The 19,485-nt window shown below is 33.1% G+C and overlaps 1 protein-coding gene across 6 annotated transcripts in view; it reads left to right on the top strand.

Annotated features, from left to right (window-relative positions):
- The window catches only part of TTLL7 (tubulin tyrosine ligase like 7), a 150,419-nt gene extending 136,037 nt beyond the window's left edge, over nucleotides 1–14,382 (top strand). For 5 of the 6 annotated variants that reach the window (XM_079924846.1, XM_079924849.1, XM_079924844.1 and 2 more), the window contains 3 exons: nucleotides 1,546–1,706; nucleotides 8,031–8,204; nucleotides 14,077–14,382. In XM_079924846.1, the coding sequence (XP_079780972.1) occupies nucleotides 1,546–1,706; nucleotides 8,031–8,204; nucleotides 14,077–14,197 (456 nt within the window). In that variant the 3' untranslated portion in view covers nucleotides 14,198–14,382. Of the gene's footprint in view, nucleotides 1–1,545; nucleotides 1,707–8,030; nucleotides 8,205–8,380; nucleotides 9,187–14,076 lie in introns of those variants that run through there. The other variant, XM_079924847.1, reaches the window with a different exon arrangement.
- The last annotated feature ends 5,103 nt before the right edge of the window (nucleotides 14,383–19,485 follow it).

Here is a 19,485-nt window from a genome sequence, read left to right as displayed (position 1 = left end):
TCTAGGATTTTAGTTTCCCAGAATTAGATTAATCCTAGGCCTGTTTCATGATACTTCCTCATTATTGGTCCATATGTGGTCTGCTTTTATTTAGTTAGTGTTTTTAAGTTATTGTACCATTTGTGAACCCAACACCCAAATCAAGTATCTTGGTAATAATCTATTTTTTTATCAAATGACTACCTTCCATCCCCCTGGCCCTTTATGTCTCAGGTAGCCTTTTCTTAAATTCAGTATTCCCCAGTCCCTTGCTTTCTTTCTTTATATATTCTTATTATATCTATGTGTATTCCTCATAAGTATTTTTAAAATTTAATTGTCTTTACTTCTATTAAAAGAGTTTCATACTGTATGTAATGACTGGTATGTATTTTTTAAAAACTTAACCATTGATAATTAAGATGCTCCGGATTGTTGTGTGCCCTTTAATTTCATTCATTTTGACTGCTGTATAAAAGTCCAAGGGAATGAGTATACGACTTTTATTCACTCTCCCATTGATGGAGAGTTAGAATTTTTCAAGTTGTCTGTAATTGTGAACAGCTGTTTGAACATTCTTGTACATGGCTTTTGTTTTTAACCTGTGAGAGAATTTCTCTTAGGAATAAACTTGCTGGGTCTTGGGGTATATGCATTTTCAACTTTAGGAGATAATGCCCAGCTATTTTCCAATTTGTACTCCTGCCAACAAGTCTAAGAGACGCTGTAGATCCATATTTCTCCAGCACTTGGTGCTGTCAGACTTTTAATTTTTGTCAATTAAATGGATAGAAAATGATGTCTTATATAGTCTTAATTTTTATTCTTTATGTTTATCAGACATATTTATTTCCTCTTTTGTGAAATTCCTGTTCATGTATTTTTGTCCATTTTTTTCTGTTAATTTGTTGGTGTGTATTTAACAATTGGTTAGGCATTCATTATATATTCCTGATACTAATCTTTTGTTAGATGTATATGTTTTGAATGTATTTTCCCAGTTTGTAACTTGATCTTTATTTCTTTCAAGCTATCTTTTGATGGCCAGAAGTTCTTAATTTTAATATAAGGGAAACCTATTAATCTTTTATGTTCTATACTTTTTTGCTACTTAAGTAACCTTTTTCTAAACCAGGGTCTAAAAGATATTCACTAATACTTTTCACTAAGATATTTAATGGCTTATTTTTCAAACTTAAAACGTTAATCACTCTAGAGTTGATTTTTGTGAATTGAGGGAATGATTCAACTTTATCTATTTTTTCCATGAAGATTACTATTTAAAAATTCTCCATTTATTGATTTAATTTAAATTTCACTTAACTTTAATTTTTAAATTTAATCTCTTCTTACTCCAATGAGTCAGACTTGCCACCTATGTCATATACCAGAGTTTCATAAATACTGGATCTATTTCTGGACTTTTCATTCTGTGCTGTCGTTTAGTGAGTGAGTGAGTATGTGTGTGTGTGTGTGTATTCATTTTTGAATTATATATATTCATCTTTGAATTTTAGGCACACACATATACACCTAGATTTTGAAATATTTTGGGTTTTCCACTAGGTTTTGGATATAGTAAAAACAAGTGTCCGTACAGTTCTTCCACGCATCTGGAAGGTACCTGATGTTGAGGAAGTAAATTTATATCGGATTTTCAACCGAGTTTTTAATCGCTTACTCTGGAGTCATGGCCAAGGACTGTGGAACTGTTTCTGTGATTCAGGGTAAGTGTTAAGTTACCTTTTATTATTGTCATTTTTAATAATTTACTATTTAGTTATAAAGTTAGCCCAATAAAATGGCTGAATTTCTTTAATCTCTTAAAATGTGGATTTGTAACTGCATGTAAGTTTCAGTACTCAACTATAATTTATAGCATTTAAGCTGATGTAGATGAGATGATGGATATGAACACAACACCACCCAACAAATTTGAATTCAGTGGAGAGAAAGTAGTCTTAATTAATAAAAAATCTCAGTTAGACATCTGTATCCTTACAGCTCTTCTGCTGTTGCCTTTATGTAGCAGACTTCCAAAATCATGGCTACACTCCTGCTCCTCTGCAGACTTTCAGTCCTGTCAAAGCTGTTGTGACTCACTGTCATTTTGTCTTCAAGATATCTAAAGCCAAACGTTCCATACCTCCCTTTTATTCAGAAATGGCTTCCCTTCTGGACTTCCCAAAACCCCATTGTTATTCTCCCAATCACATGGTTTTGATATCTCAGGGGCATCCGCATCCTTGTTCTCCTTCATTTTCTTTATTCAGTCATGTGCTAAATCTTGTTAGTTTTTCTGTCACATCCCCACTGTGGCTACTCTAGATTGTTTTTCATTATTCTTAACAATTATCAATTATTTAATTGTAGGTTGTTTTTCACTGTTCTTCACAATTATCGAGTATTTACTTGATAATTTAAATACTTTTGGAGATACAAAGCTGAATCTGACATAGATCCTGCCCTGAAGAAACTTAAAAATGATAATAGCTAACACTATACCACTTATACTATGTGCCAGGCATTGTTCTAAGCACTGTACATGTATTAAGTAATTTAATCCACACAACATCACTTTGAAGCAGGTTTTATGATAATTTCCATTTTATAGATAAGGAAACCAAGGCACAGATAGGTGCTAAGGACATAGTGCAACTGGGATTTGAACTTAAGCAGCCTGGTCCCAGATTTCATGCTCTTAACCAATAAAACTCTGCTGTCTCTAATAGACAAAATAAGATACATGCAAAAGTCATGATCATGAAGGAGATGACAGATACGTTATTGTAGGATTTCAGAGAAGAGGAGCCTTTTTGGTAGAAAGGCTAAATGAAATTAATAGATTCCCAGGCATTTTTGCCTCCAGTTTTTTGTTTCCCTTATCCATCCTACTGTCAGAGTCATTTCCTAAAATCTGTAATGATTTCCCTCATTTATCATTAAAGTCTAGACTTTTTATCTAGAGATATAAGACTCTCTAATATGCTGATTCTTTCTTATTTCTCCAGTCTTCTCTCTCATTACTCTCCTACTTAAACTTTGCTCCCCAAAAACAAATTCATTATTTTTCAAATATCTTAAAAATTTGTCCTTTTCTGCCTCCGAACTGTTAGTGTCAATGAGTAGCTGATTGGGCTGCCTTCTACAACCCCATTTCTCCAGTCCCCCCTGCATTATTTAAATCCTATGTAAAGACCCAGACCATGCCCTTTTTTTGGTAAAACCTTAACAGACTATTCTAGTCTGACATGATCTCTGAATGTCTTCCATTTAAATATTCTAGTCATCTAGTACTGAATCATTTATACCATTTGCAGACTTATTCTCACCACCATAATTTTCCTCAGCTACCATTCACCAACAGGGAGAATTCACAAGGTGCTCTGGGTTGTGATGAAATCTGAGAATAATCTTGGCCATAAATTATTTCTACAGAGACTTAAGTGAAACATTTGAACTGTACTCCATGGCCCTTAGTTGATGGCTGTCTGTAGAAGTTCAATTAATCTAAAGTCATAATTAGAATTTTTTTCTGTTTGTTGATCCATTGGTTGGAATGTTGAACATGGATTTCAGCTACTCTTCACAAATGGAAGGCACTGAGATAGTCTGCTACTGAAATTGGTGCTGATGACACTATTTTGGTAATTTACTCTGACTCCATTCAGAATCCTTTTCTCTTGTACCTAGCACACTACTCCCCCCCAGATGTCTCTGGTGGTATCTATTACTACTAGTAATCATAAAGAATGTAAATAACATTTATTGAAAGATTACTAAGTGCCTGATACTGTTTTTCATAGTAAACATTTTTATAATTACCACTACAATATTTTGAGTAAACTATTATTATTATTTTCATTGTATAGATAAGGAAATGGAAGCATAAAGTATATAACTTGCCCAAGTTCTCATAGTGAGCCTGGATTTAAACCCAGGTTGTCTGAGTCAAGAGCTCAAGCTCTTAACTCTATGCTTTATTCAGTCCTCTCAAAGCAGCATTGCCCATGGTTGCCAAGCTTGCTATACTGCAAGCCCATAGCATTAGCCCAATCCCCAGCCCACTGCACTGGAGCGGCTGGAGCAGGAGTAACTTTGAGTCCTATTTGACCTCCACTCTCCATCCATTTCTTTAAAAACTTGGAGGCTTGTAGAGATGAGTTTTACATCTGATTTTTTTTTTTTTTGTACCTTTACAAATGGCATTCCTAGGCTTCTTCAACTTAGTGAAGTCACATAGTGTTGTGTGTGTTTGATTGTCACTTTGGACCCAGACTAGTTCTGCTTATTCTTTGAATCGTATCTAGTCAATGTATACTCCTTTGACCTTTGATCTAACAGCCTAGCGGTCTAGGTAAAAATCTACTCTTAGCTCATTTCTAAAGGAATGATTTTAATAAAAGGTGTAGCTGTCTTTCACAGTTAGGTGTAAAACTCTTAGAAAAAATATTCCAAATAACTCTGGGCCACCTTGATTCCTGCCTCTGCCTGTCAACATCTCAATAATAAAACAAAATGAATAAACCATTCCCTGTCCACGTCCAGAAACTTCAAAGAATATTGTAGATGTTTGTCATAGGTTTTCCTAGAATTGGCCCAGGGGTTTGGCTGATGCATCAAAGAGAAAACACCCTCATCCCCCTCTCTTGCTCTTCCAGGCTGCTGAAGCCCATGCTCAGTGACCGTTTTTTATCACATGCAGCCTCCTGGGAGTGCTATTCAGAATGATGCTCCACGTTCTGAATGTGTCCTCTCCAGGGGAACAGCTCTTGGAATTTTCATGCATAAAATTATCCACCATGTTTTACTGAGCTAGGGGAAGCCTAGGTGCTATGGGACTCAAACTCAGGCCACAGAGCTCAGGAAGGGTGGCCAAGGGAAGCAATATTTCAGCTTAGACTTGCAGGATGAGGAAGAAGAGGAATCTGCCAGGTAAAGCAAAGAGGAGGAGGCAGGGGGACTATGGGAGAAGGAATGTATTATTTGGAAAAGCCCTCTTTCCACTCAAACTCCTGATATGTAAACCCCAAAGAAAAGAATCTAGTTTAGACCCTTTAGCCAAAGACATTTTCCTATGGAAGTTTGTCGTAGAAAAGCTTTTCTTTTACAATCTCAGGGAAAGAAGAAATTGTAAGGAATATTCTAAGGCAGCAGTCTGCTTCTAGGCTGAATTATATGCCTACCTGAAAATGTATGCGTATCATATAGACTACTTAAAATGATGTGAATCTTTCTGTTCTTATATCACTTTCAACTGGATGTTGCGTTGTTCATACTTTTCAGCTCATTAATCTTTCTGTTGCTGATTGTCCGGTTGGTGTAGTCCAGATTTTTTTTTTTTTTTTTTTAACTTTCCTTTCTTCTTTGGGCTACTCAGTCATTCATTTGGGCTTCTACCAGAGGAAAAAGAAATGAATGTTTCACTTTTTAGATAGCTGCTTTATTAAATATTTTGATGAAAAAGCTGGTAAAGATTATTGGATTACTGGATAATATGAGGCTTTTCAAGTCTCTGGATTTCATTAATCATTCCCCTTTGTTACCGGGAGGTTATTCAGTATTCTGTATCTTATTGTTATATTATTAAAAATGTCATTTGAAGTCATTTCTTTTCATATTTCTCTGAGGATTAGGGAGTTCTGGAGAGAACTTTTTAACCATTTAATTTTTCTTTTTGAATTCATAGATTTTGGCCCTCCCATTTCCTTGGAATTTAGATTTAGAAAGCAGGCAGATAAGACCCTGGGTTCTTTGATAAAGGCACTGGTATTTTAAATTATTTCTCCATCCTTTCACCTTCTTAAAATTTTGTGTGTTAGTATTGAAAATTGAGAACACTGTCGTGTTCTAGAGGCATTTCATATTACTCAGCTGTGCCAGGTAGTGGGTAGGAGGGAGGGGACACGGTTCAAAAACATTCAGGTTGAAGAATAGGTTTCTTTTGTGCAGAGGGGGTGCCATTAGCCTAGTACCAAACAAAGCAAGTCCTGGTCATTTTCTTTTTTCTTTATGAGTGATTCTGGAGTGTTGACACTTAAATATGGATTAATAGAGTAGAATGTGGTCTTTGGTCAGTGATGGTGAACATACACACCAAAATTAGGTAGAGAACCTTGATTCGTATGTTTATTTTAAATATTTAAGGAACAATGAGAGAATGAGAAGCCAAAGCTGCTTATATTATAACTCACATATTACTCAGAGTGTTACATCAAATTAAGGTGCTATTTGAAGAAGGTCCTTTGCCTTTCCTCCATTTTATGTGTTCTTTTCTTACGTCTGTACTCCAAGTCAGCAAAAGAAAAATTACCGTGATGTGAGGAACCTGATAGTGAATCTAATCAGATGTCTCCAAAGTATCAAAATATAAATATATTCAAATTCAGGGGGGAGGGTGGTGATGGAGGTAGGCTTTTACAGAAATACCCAGAATCCCAGGGGAGAGAAAGTAAAAGTGCTCAGCTGAGAGTCAGACAGTCAGAATGTTTTCTTCGTGTATTTACGTTTGTATGAAATTTTGATTTCTCTGGGCCCAGGCATGTAAGCCTTGCTAGATCAAGACTTATCAGTTATAAACATATTCCCTTATTAATTGGTGTTCTCCTGTTTTTCTTGATTACATCAAGTAAATTGGAGATATATCTATATACACACAAATATGCATATCATATCTAGTTTTTCTTATATTTAGTAATAATTTAAATTTTTAGAGTTAATTTAACTAACATATTACTATTTCTTGAATGAAAGTAACTTTTAATCCTTTTTAAATAATAAAAACAGTATTATATTTAGCCCTGAACATCTTAGAAAATGGAGGAAAATTTATTCCTTTCAATCTACTTATTTGAATCTTATTCCCTTTAAGAAAATCTGTCATTCACTGATGACATGCTGTCTTTTCTCCTGAAAAAATAAACAGTAGCCTTTCTACTAAAAAATACCTTTCTGAGTTTCTAAAGCATTTTTTAAAAATTCCAAAGATATCAAATATCCACAGGAGATTGAAAATGGAATCTCTGAATTTCCCACTGGGAAGTACATTTCTTCAGAAAAATATTTTCCTTAATATTTTTTTCTTTCTAGTCTTTTCTCTCTCTGCGGGTTAAGCGAATTGGTTTATGTAAAATGAGACTTGAACCATTACCAAGTCTTAAAGCAAACCTTCCCCTTGAGGCTTGAAAGGAGTTTCAGTTACACTAAGGAAATAAGTCAGTCCCTCTCTCTCTCTCTGTCTCTCTCTCCCTTTCTCGATGGTGGTAGGGTGATAAGATGTTTCCTGATTTGGGCCATGACAATCAGCTTAGGAATTGTGAATACATATATATGTGTACACACACACACGCACGCACGCATGCATGCATGCACACATTTAAATTTACCAAGACAGTATGTACTACTGCCTGCTGTGCACTAAGCTGAGTGCACTGAAGGAGGGAAGACACTACCTTTGGAACTGCAGTAGGGCAGGACTTGTGGAGATTACATTACATCTACAGTATAGAACCTGTGCTCTAGGAATATCATGGACATAATTACATATGAAAGTGTTTTGAAAGGGGTGGTCATAAGCAAAGGATTAACCAAAATTCTCAGAGAGAATCTGAGAGATAACAATTAAGAGATCACAAATTAAGTTGCAGCAACTTTTTAATTTGTGGAATCATTATTAATATAAAATTAAATGTAGCTTCCTAGAAAATGTAAATTCTTAGAATACCTAACTTGTGAGAAATTAGCTCAATATTTTACAGTTACTTTAATGTAGAGTAACTCAATTTTTAGGAGGTGTTGGGAAACCATCCTGTTACTTAGAGCTAGCAGCAGTGAAGTCTTTAAAGATATGAATTCTATGTTGTGTTTTTTTTCATGTAAAGATTAATTTCCAAATTTGTATATTTACTTTATACCTCTCAACCATCTGTAGTCACTTCAAATGTGTGAGGCCATTTCTACGTTTTTTTAATGGGTTTGTTGCTAGGTAAGTGATATAGTTGGTTGCCATTTTTAACAGCCACATGAGGTCATGTCTGTTTCCATGCCAACAGATCCTCTTGGGAGAGTATTTTCAGTAAAAGCCGGGAGGTGGTGACTCCTTTGCAGCTCCAATGTTGCCAGCGCCTGGTCGAGCTTTGTAAACAGTGCCTGCTAGTGGTTTACAAATATGCAACTGACTCAAGAGGATCACTCTCAGGCATTGGTACCAATTGGGGTAATTCCAGGTACTGGTTTACATTTCCTAGACCCTGTGAGTTTTATATAAAGTAATGCCACAATGCAGTTTGAAATTGAAAGTCTCTTTTTGTCTATATGGTTAGAGAAAAAACTAAAGACTAAAACTTCTTACATGCTATTATCTATAAGATTCTTTTAATTTGAACAATCTTTACCTTTAAAGGACTGAACAAGGACAGCAATTACAAACCCGGAGGTGACAGAAATAACCTACATGGAGATGGTATTATTTAACTTATATACTTTTGCTTTCAAAAGCCAAGTAAGAGCATACAAAAGAGTAATAAATTTAATTTTTCCCCCAGTAGGGATATTTCAACATTTGTCCTTTATCCTAATATAGTTGAGAAGATGCCTTTAGTTTAATTTTTATTGTTCAGTATGCCTCTACTATTCCCTTCATCACCAAAAAGATCTATGGGAGGTGGATTTTAAGTTCCATTTAAAAACTGGATTTTTATAAATATTGTCCAGTTAAAATAGGTAGTTTTCCAAAAGTATGAAAATATTGTTTTTAAGCTGCAAAGATACACGAATAAACAGGAAGTACATTTTAGCACTTCTCAAGACAGTCGTTAGTTCCATTTAGAATTAAAGACGAATATGTGACTTTTAGTATGTGTAAGTTGTAGTACTCTCAGAGACAATTTTCAGTCTCAGCATCTCTGTATTTCTATCTTTCATGTACTGAGCTTCCATATAAGCTCATTTACGTGGCTAAAAACATTTTTTAAAAACCACTGAGTTAGGGCTTCTGCCTTTGGTAATAGAGCAAGCACTGGGTATTTGGACAAATCCTCCCTCTGATGACAACAAGAAAAGCTGGACAAAATACCAAAACATTTGCTTGAAGACATCAGAGAGTTAAAACCAGGTACTTGTTAGTGAGTACTTGTTAGTACTGAATAATGCTTTTGACAGACTCATGGGCCTAAGGGAAAAAGTAGGAGTTCAGGGCCTGTCAAAGATTGGGGCCTTGATAAACACCATAGATTCCTTCAAGTGACAATGTCCCAGATGTTTTGCAAAGCAAAAGTTGACAGAATTACAGGGAAAAATAGACAAATCTACAACCATCAAGGGAGATTTTAATATATACTTCTCAAAAAATTAGAGACAAAGAACATTTTAACAATATGATTAACAAATTTAACTGTCATATAATAGTGAATTCAGTGACCTCAGAATACAATACACCAAGCATATCTGAATCTTTTATAAATATCAACTATATAGTGGAATAATAAAACATAGTTCGAAAAATTGAAATCACACAGAGTATTGTTTCTCATCACATGCTATTAAAAATAACAAAATATCCAGAAAATCCATACTTTGGAAAGATAAAAAATATACTTTAAATAACCCATGAATCAAAGAAGAAATCATAATGAATGTAAGAAAATATTTTTAACTGAATGATAACAAAAATATTACAAATAAAAACAGAGTATGTACATAAATCATTATTATAGGAATACTTATAGGCTTAAATGAACATATTAGGGAGGAGTAAGGCAAAAATTAAATGATCTAAGCAACCGTCCTGAATGATGACAGAATGATATTAAACTAAACCCAAAGAATACAGAAAAAGGAAATAATAAAAATGAGAGCAGAAATTAATATAATGATGCAAATGGAATAAAGAAGATCAAAATGGCAAAAGTGGGTTTTTTAAAAGGCTAATAAAATTGATAAACAACTGGTGAGACTGATCAAAATGTAAAAGACAAAAGTAGTTAACGTCAAGAATAGAAATAGAGATGTTACTGCAGATATTACAAATATTGAAAATTTTATAAGAAATATGAATAATTTCATGCTGATAAATTCAGTAATTTAGATTGTTAACAAATTCCTTGAAAAACACATATTACCAAAAGTGAGAAGATATACTCTTAATTATTGAAAAAATTGAATCAGTAATTAAAAACCCTCCCACAAAGATGAGTCCAGATTCATAGGTCTTTACTATCTAATTCTACCCACCCAGAGAAGAGAAAATTAATATCTAATTCTATCTAATTAAACCCACCCAGAGAAGAGAGAAAAGGAAGGAATGTTCTCTAACTTGTTTTATGAGGCTACCATACCTTTGATACCTGACCAGGACATTGACAGTCTAATCTCACTCCTGTACATAGATGGAAAACTCTTACATAAAATATTAGCAAAACAAACCCAGAAACCTTAAATAGGATAATGTATCTTGACTAACTTTTGTTTATTGCATCAGCTTAATTGTACAATAACATTAAAAAGTGATCAATGTAATTTTAGTAGAATAAAAAATCATTTAAAAATATATGGATGGGCTTCCCTGGTGGCGCAGTGGTTGAGAGTCCGCCTGCCGATACAGGGGACATGGGTTCGTGCCCCGGTCCGGGAAGATCCCACATGCCGTGGAGCGGCTGGGCCCGTGAGCCATGGCCGCTGAGCCTGCGCGTCTGGAGCCTGTGCTCCGCAACGGGAGAGGCCACAACAGTGAGAGGCCCGCGTACCGCAAAAAAAAAAAAAAAAAAAAAAAAAGGGTAAGTCACTTGTTAGAATTCAGTATATTACATTCATGCTTAAAAAATGCTTAGCAAGTTAGAAACCAAAGGGAAATTCCTTAATCTAATAAAGGATAAGTACAAAAACCCTACAATCATATACTTAATGGTGAAATGTTGAAGGCTTTCCTTCTGAGGTGAGAAACAAGACAAGATTGACTGTTATTACCACTTCTATTTACCATTGTGTTGGACCTAGCTCATTCAAGGAAGCATGCCAAAGAAGTAAAAGGCATTGGATTTGAGAGAAAGAACTAAAACTCATTACTAATGGATATGATTGTGTTCACAGAATCTAAGTAAATCTACAGATAAATTATTAAGTAAATTTAACAATTTTGATGAAATCAAAGTTGAGATAAAATCAATTGTATTTTTTCTATATTAATAACAAACAGCTAGAATATATGACATTTTAGATACAATATCATTTTTCAATAGCATCAAAGAGTAATTCTTAGGAATAAATGTAACAAAAATGTGTAAGTCTAAGGTGTTTCTCCTTGGGATGAGTTAGCTACAACTTAGCTAGTTTTGTAGTTCGAGAGTAAGCTACAATAAAAATAAAGCTGGAAACTTCACATTTTTTGGTGCTTTAGCACAAACTCTTTAGATACAGTCTATAGAACCACTTTCTAGAGATTCTTCCTGCTAAAAAAATCAAATTGTATTATTTAACTTCATTGCAAAGAACATTTCAAAAATAATCTTTGATGTTCAGCTAGTGTGGGATCTCCCAAGAGATACTAATGGAGATATTAAGGCAAATAATCCATTGTGTTTCCCTGTAATGCTTTAAAATATCCCACAGCACTTGCTTTAGGGAAGCAAAATGTTTCTTCCAATGTGATTTTATATGCTTTTTCTAGTTCACACTGAATTTCTTTTCCTTTCTAAGTCTTTAAAAAAGTTTTATTTTAGCCTTTTCTGCTTCTATTAAAAAGTTTAGGTTTGCAGATACATTTTTCTACTTTTTAGGTTTTTTATACTTTATATTTCTGAAAAAAATGAGTATACTCATTATATCCTTTAGTTTTAAAATTGGGATTCACACAGAAATGACAGTATAGTATAGTTGCTGGGAGCACTGGTTCTGGAGTGAGACCAAATGGATTTGAATCCTGGCTCTGCCACTTACTAGCTACGTGCCTGTGGGCAAGGCATTTAACTCCTGTGCACTCTGATGTTTTCATCTTTAAAATGGAGCTGATAATAATACGTATCATAGAGAATCATTAGAGGTAACTAATATTTTTAAATCAATTATAATGGTCCTGGCACACAAAAACACTTTTAAAATACAAAATAGTGTTAAAGAAAATAGTGTAAGTTAGCTCTAACCCTGGACTTTGTACTTTTATTTTTTCATCTGTGAAAATGGAGATCTTTAGCTCAGAAGGCTATGTGAATGTTATCGTAATGTCAGTAGTAACTACTGCTTGGAAATTCTTCAAAAGAAAGTCAGCAAAAGTTACTGTTTACTATAATAATTATCAATGAAATCAGAATGTATTTTCAGTAGAAGATAGAATAACTCTCAACTAATATGGAATAGTGGTTTTTGATCAAACACTTTAGTTTCTTTTGCACCTTTGCCCTAGATAGGAAGGGTAGCCTTTTCCTGGCAGAAGATATCAGATCAATCATCATGACTCCACTAGCTCTTGACATAATAATTAATCCATATAAATTACCTAAGTGGTATTAAGAAAATAATTTATATAATCTGTGATGTGAGAAATCAATTGTTTCATTATTCATCACCCATTGTGCAATTTTGATTTAATTTATATTGTTGTATATTATTTAACTGCTCTATTAACTTAATGATTTGAGCAATTATTTATAGTTTGTGATATTAAGTAATAGATTAAGGGGATATTATCAGATAATTCATGATCAAATGATATTTATGAATATTATGGAGAATTCTGCCATCTTAATCTGAATGCTATATGCAGTTTGATCATAGTGATTTCATATTCTTCTACAAAATTCATATAACACAACTATAAATGTAATTTCCCATTGACACAGAGGTTAGTAGTTACCAACATTATTTCATGTAGAATAGGTAGCTACTCCTTGGCCTTCAATTTCTTCATGTGTCTTTGGAAGTATGATACTGTGACTGGAAGATGCTAAAGTCAAGTGAAGAAAATAAGTGATTTGATGCTCTACCTTCATTTCTTTTTTCAAGACTAATTATAAATCTCCTTCTGTTGCTACTTCTGCTCTTGGAATTTTTTATAGATATCTTTGTCCTGACTTTCTAGCATGTCCTTCTCATCATTACCAGGATTTAACACTTTTCATAGTGATGCTTATTTGCATTTGCTCATGTGGATTTCCTTGATCATTTCTCTCTCGACATGTAGATTGGACTGGCCTAATGCTAATCAGAGGTTTCCCAGAGAAAACAGATTATACAGGCACACACTCCTACTTGTAATTACTGAATCCCAAAGCTCTGAAAACTCAAACGAATAAAAGTAAAATAAAAGTAACCCATTTATTGGCACATCTGAATTGACACGAAGTTGTTTATAGTCTATATCCAATTTATTGTGAATATTTCTCTGTTTCACTACAGAAATATTAAGGATTTGTTTACAGGATGCTGCCCCAAGACCCTGATGATGTTACATTATATATAATATATATACTATAGTGTCCTAAAATCTGGAAAATTTATGTATTCTGAAATATATTTGGCTGAAACGGTTGCATGCAACCTGTAATTATGATTGTTTTTGGTTTTCTGTAATCACAAGCACCCAGTAGTCCAAGAATATAAAATTTACAATCTAGTTATGAATGTTAATCTTTAACTTTTTCTTTTAGATTACCTATAGTCATAACACATCAATGATATATTTATTAAATAATAATCAATGGTTTCAACATCCTTGAAACATTATTTTAATTGGTTAGCCAAATTCTCATGTCACATGTTTTTAAGAAATATTTGACTGGTTACACACATTTACAGAGGTGAGTGATGAATTCCAAATTAACATGAGTCATATAAACAGTCTCCTAGCATATGAGTTCATGGCTGTTTATGGGATGTCTCGGGACACTAAGATCACATGTTACATCTATATTCAACTCTTTGGGTGAGGCTTTATGACCCTCTCCCTGCCTCCCCTCCTCAACTCAGGAGAGGAAATCTTTTTATGTGGGTTGCATTGTTATAGTATCATTTCTCATGTAAGATGTACAAATTATTAACCACATAATATTTTAGTGAGAGATGTTAATATTAGTTTGTAAAGTCTAATTTTTTATCTATCATTTTTAGGTATTTACTACCAGGAAGTACACAATTCTTCATGAGAACACCAACCTACAACTTGAAATACAGTTCACCTGGAATGGCTCGCTCCAATGTTTTGTTTACATCCCGGTATGGCCACTTGTGAAACAGAGGGAAGATCGCCATGGGTTATGCACAATAGCAATTCATATTTTTCCCAACTTAACATTGCAAAGACAGTGACCATTAAGTGCTGTTTTATGTATATATGACATATATGTGTGTGAAACTATATACACACATGCACTCAAATAACATATATATTTATTATAATATATGAAGGAAGAATTAGCAGGAAACTGGATATAAGATTTAACCTTTCTGGAAATGTAATAAACCATGTTAAAATTGTTTACACAAATATGTGAATGTCTAGAATTTGCTAGGTTTATAATTAATACCTTCCTACTAGAAATGTTATTTTTGCTGCAGAGTATATAAAACAGAATTGATCTTGAAGATCCCATTACAGTGTTAAATTATTTTCTAGGTAATATGTCTTTTGACTTGAAAAAGCATTAATAGTAAATTACCTTATTAATTCTCATATATAGTGGCTATTTAAAATGAAAACAAAAATTAGAAGCCTGGTGTTGCTTGATGATAGGATTAAGTATGAAACAGGTTTGTCATTACTATAGCACACTGTAAAGTACTATAAAAATCCCAACCAGATTCTCCAAGATTTTTATCCCTCGGTGTGGAAATTTAGCTACTTGTGAAAGTGATAATGTAAATTTTCAGTAAGGATCTAGTAAGGTCATACTATGATCTAAAATGGAAGACAATCCAGTGGGTTAAAAATGAACAAAACTTACTAGCTTGTATTTTTACTTTTTATTGGGAGTCACATAAAGGGAACAGAAAATGGTGGTAATGACAAAATCGTTCCGTATGATTTTGGTATCTCTTACCGCTGTTACCACTCACTTTTTTGGGGAAAGTATATCTCTGATGAGTACATATGGTCAAATACAATTTCTTCTGTTCAAAGAGCTGGTATTTTAAACTTATTTCAGTGTTACAGAAGTGTCACACTTATTTTATAAGTCTCTCAATGCTGAGACCAAATTACATTGCAAAGACTAATACAGAGTTTCATATTGCACCATAGAAAATAAGCTAAATTATTGCAAATAGGAGATTCTGATTACTAAATATTATTAGTTATCGATGTGCCCTTGAGAATTTAAAAAAAAGTCAAAATAGAGTTTGAAGTTTTCTTCTTGTCCAAAGTTATTATGTGTAAGTTTCATAGCAGTTTACTTCCTTTTTTTTTGCTTACAGTTTCAAAAACAATGAGTGAGCTTTCAGTTTTCTATACAAATATAAATAGTACCATGGATATCCTTAGAGATTGCAATATTCACCTTTTAGAATTTTATTTAAACTTCTCCCAGTAGTTTTATTCTCTCACAGATGGTAATTATTTGCAACATTCATGAGTGTTTTACCTCCTTTTACTATCCTGAAAGCTATTTCCAGTAAATGGAGAAATGGTCCCAAAGCAGAAGGAGAATTGAGAGGGGCAAACTGGCCTGCTTTAATTCACAAGCTGGATAACTGGCAACCCAAAGTTGTAAGTTGATATATTGTGCTTTTAAAGCCATGTTCTGAGGCTGTATTAGGATAAAATAGGTTCTTCCCTAAATTATTGCTGGCTACTTGATTCTTTATGACTACCTATCATCCGTATTCCAGTGGATACTTTTCCTTGCTAATTGCATCCCAAAGAAGAGTTTGTTATTGTCTTTGTGGGAAAAGAGGATAAGGATGTCAGGATGAAGGAAACTGCAGTGTAGCTCTGAGTGTTTATGACGCCATTTTGTGAATTCTTAAATATGTTTAGAATTTTTTGGAATAAATAATGCAAAAATTGGGAGATTAACACAATTATTATAAGAATGATCATCAAGTAGGCCTTTTCATGGAGCAGTTTTAGTCATTTTTCATTGAAATTCATGATTTTGTTCATGAATGAGACACAATTTCAAGTGTCTGATATATGATATCAACCCAGTTTGTTGGCCACTCACTTGCATTAGCTTATATCACAATGGTGACTTAATTTGCTAGAGTGGGTACTTTGGAAGTTCTTTTCTTAGTTGTATAAAAGTGAAATTTTTATTTAAAACGAGAAAAGAATGTCTAACATGTCTCCCCCTGGGGAAAAATAAATACAAAAAAAAGTAAATTTAAATGTATGAAACTACCCAGTTAGTTACTGATGAGCAAATTTCATTTTCATTCCTCTAGTTACCTAAGTCTGGCATTGTTTGAGTGCTAGAATTTTATTGCCCACATTTGCCTCTTTATACTGATCTAGTCTGATATGATGAAGTTTTGAATAAAAGCCATGTGCTCATTATTTATGTATACTACCTGGTATGCTGTGGACTACGGTTGTGTTAATGCTTATTCCCTAATGAGAAACTAAGAAAAGAAGATACAGTAATAAACCGTGGAAGTCTTTAGAGGCCATAGAAATATTTTAGTGATATAAAATATTCCTTAGTTTTTATTATAAATTTTTTATTCATAGAGTTAAAACGTAGCAGTATAAGTGATAGTATGGGTCTGACTCTCTCTCTTCTAGGAGAGAAAATAACTTTATCTGAAAAACTCAGAAGCTATTCAATCTTACCAAGAGATTTTGATAGGGAATTTGGTTTACTTATGATGAAAGCATATTTTCATTCTGTTATTAAAAAATATATCCCTGCTCATTCTGTGACTAATGCTTTCCAGAACTGTATATGTTTGGAATGATTGCAGAATTGTACAAGAAGTAACCTTTTAATGTTAAATTATCATCTATGAACATTGTATGAGATTGCAGATTAGTTTTCACTGTAATAATCCAGCATTGTAATAATTACCATTTGCTTTATGTATTCTGTTGAAGGAACTATTTGTGATTCATATTATGATTATTAGCAACAAATTTTATTTCATGTTGCATGTGTAAAAATGAAATTATAACAGGATCAAATATGGAAATGCCAATGGTAACCTCTATCAGATGCAAAGATCTATACAAATTTTTTCATATATCTGAATTAGGTCTAAATACACAAAATTTTTCTACTAATTCCTCCCCCCAGAACTAAAATGAACCAAACTCAAGCAAAAAACCCCGATCTTCTTCTCATCTAATATTTACACACAGCTAGATGATAGTGGCTTCTAGACATCAAGAAAAAGATTTCATTCTAATTCTTTTTTTAATTTGGAAAGTATATGATTATAGAATTTTGTTACCTAACTCTAAATTTCACATTTTAATATAAATTAATCCAAATGCTTTCTTCTTTAGCATGACAAAGTCATTCCATTTAAAACTTCTCTTTAAATCTAAACTTGCACATTACTTATTTTCAAAAGTACCAAAAAATTGATAGTTGCATAAACTCTATATAAAGCATTGCTTCATTCTTAAACGTATATTCTTGAAAATATAATACCAAATACCTTGAGAAGAGTGACAATAAATACTTTCCTTTTCTGTTCTGTAATGCTGTTTTACATTTTGAGTCTTAGTTTACTTGGTTCTAAGGGTTAAACAATAAAAAGTGTAAGTACAATTAGTTGTGCTCCTGTGACCTGATGGTTTTTGAAAATTTCTTTTCTCTTTAAATTGAGAAATTTAATAAAGCTTTCAAGAACTGAATTAGTTATCTAAATATTTTGCACTAATGCTACTTACCAATAAATTAAAATTTTGAAAGTATTTTGATGATCAAAATTTTACTCCTTACACTGTTTTTTCTTTCTTCTTCTTTTTTAAACTTAAGTTCCATTTGAAGTTTTGACCTTTGCATGGACAAATTCAAGAAAAGAGAAATCCTGCCTTTTAAACATTGGTTTATGGTGGTGTATTTTTGCTTCAGCAACAATAAAACTTATAAGATGTGTTATTGGATCAAGTTCAGTTTTTCTGCTGAGATTTTTAAGAACAAGGTTGAACTTTCAATGTCTAAAAAGCATTAATTGTCTGGATCCATATGAACCAAGATAATGGCCACAAATAACAGTCTTGCGACCAAAAATTGTTAAATTAAAACTAATTGCACATTTTGAGATTCTTGCCCTTTTTTGGTGCTTTTTTGCCTTGTTATGGGTATTGAAGGAAGACTATTCAGGTGAAACATTCTGCATTAACTGGGCTGTATTACCTAAAAAGAGCTACGTAAAGTTTTTATTTTATCCCCACCTGCTAATTTGAAAACTATTGGTAAAGTCATCATTCAGTACACTAATATTTTCTAAATTAGTAAGACTTACCTTACAAAAATAATCAGATAATGCTGATATTTCTCTTTCAAAGGCTAACAATGACAGTTCTTGGTCCTGAGCTGGTTGGTTCATACAATAACTAATGTACATGCTACTACATTGAATATTAATAGATTTGCTGAAGATTCTGGGTTTGAGGGTTAGCTTGAAAGCAATACATTTGCTACCATGAATCATGACGCAAATTATCCCCATGTGTTTTACTACCTGTATATGAATGCAAATGTTGTTACAGAAAATATGCTTGAAATGTCAACACAATGTGCAATTAGTATTGCATTGTCATGCTTCAGCATGTGATATCTGTATGGTGAAGTTATTTCAATTACTCAGATATGTTACTATAATAAAAAATATTTAATATAAGAAAGCTACATATGTCATCAGATGGTTATTTCTGTTTCCCCCCCCCCCCCCCACACACACACACACTGTTTTTAGTAGTAGAAGAGACTGGCTCTCAATTAAGCTTTCAGGGTGATGAAATATATTTTCACAGTAATTTTCTTCTGCTGTAGAGTCAGCAGTAGAACTGTGGGGATAACTTTACCTGCTATTAAAGTCAGGTTGAGTAAACAGAATTGGTGTCAATTCCTCTCTTAGTTAGCTGGAAGGTAGACTGGTCTAAAATTTAGAAATGACATTTTTATATCTTTCTAGCATCATTATAACAATAGTATTACTAATCTGAATAGAAATATGTCAGCATCTCAGCTATGACATTTTTTTCAGGAATTTATAATTTTATCACTATTAAAATATACTAAACCTCAATAAGTAGCATATCCTAGTCTTATTGCCACTATTACCATTGTCTATAAGACGATTGTATATAAAGAAATTGAATATTTTTCCTTTAAAGAAAGGAAGCTCTTTGGATAAAAATCTATCATGATAGGAACTTTAATGCATGTATACCTCAGCAACAAGTGATATAGATATTGACTTTTTAAATGTATTTTTAAAGATTTGTTATTTTATAAAGTAAAAATATTCTATAAAAGCTTTAAACTTTGAATTTTTTTCAGTGACAGATAAAGATGAGACCAATGTGGGTAGTTTAGTATCTCCCTATTATATCAAATAATTTGTAAGATA

This window comes from Stenella coeruleoalba (genome assembly GCF_951394435.1).
Source record: "Stenella coeruleoalba genome assembly, chromosome: 1".
NCBI lineage: Eukaryota > Metazoa > Chordata > Mammalia > Artiodactyla > Delphinidae > Stenella > Stenella coeruleoalba.
The sequence above is the reverse complement of the archived record's forward strand: the minus strand, read 5'-3'. Positions and strand labels throughout refer to the sequence as shown.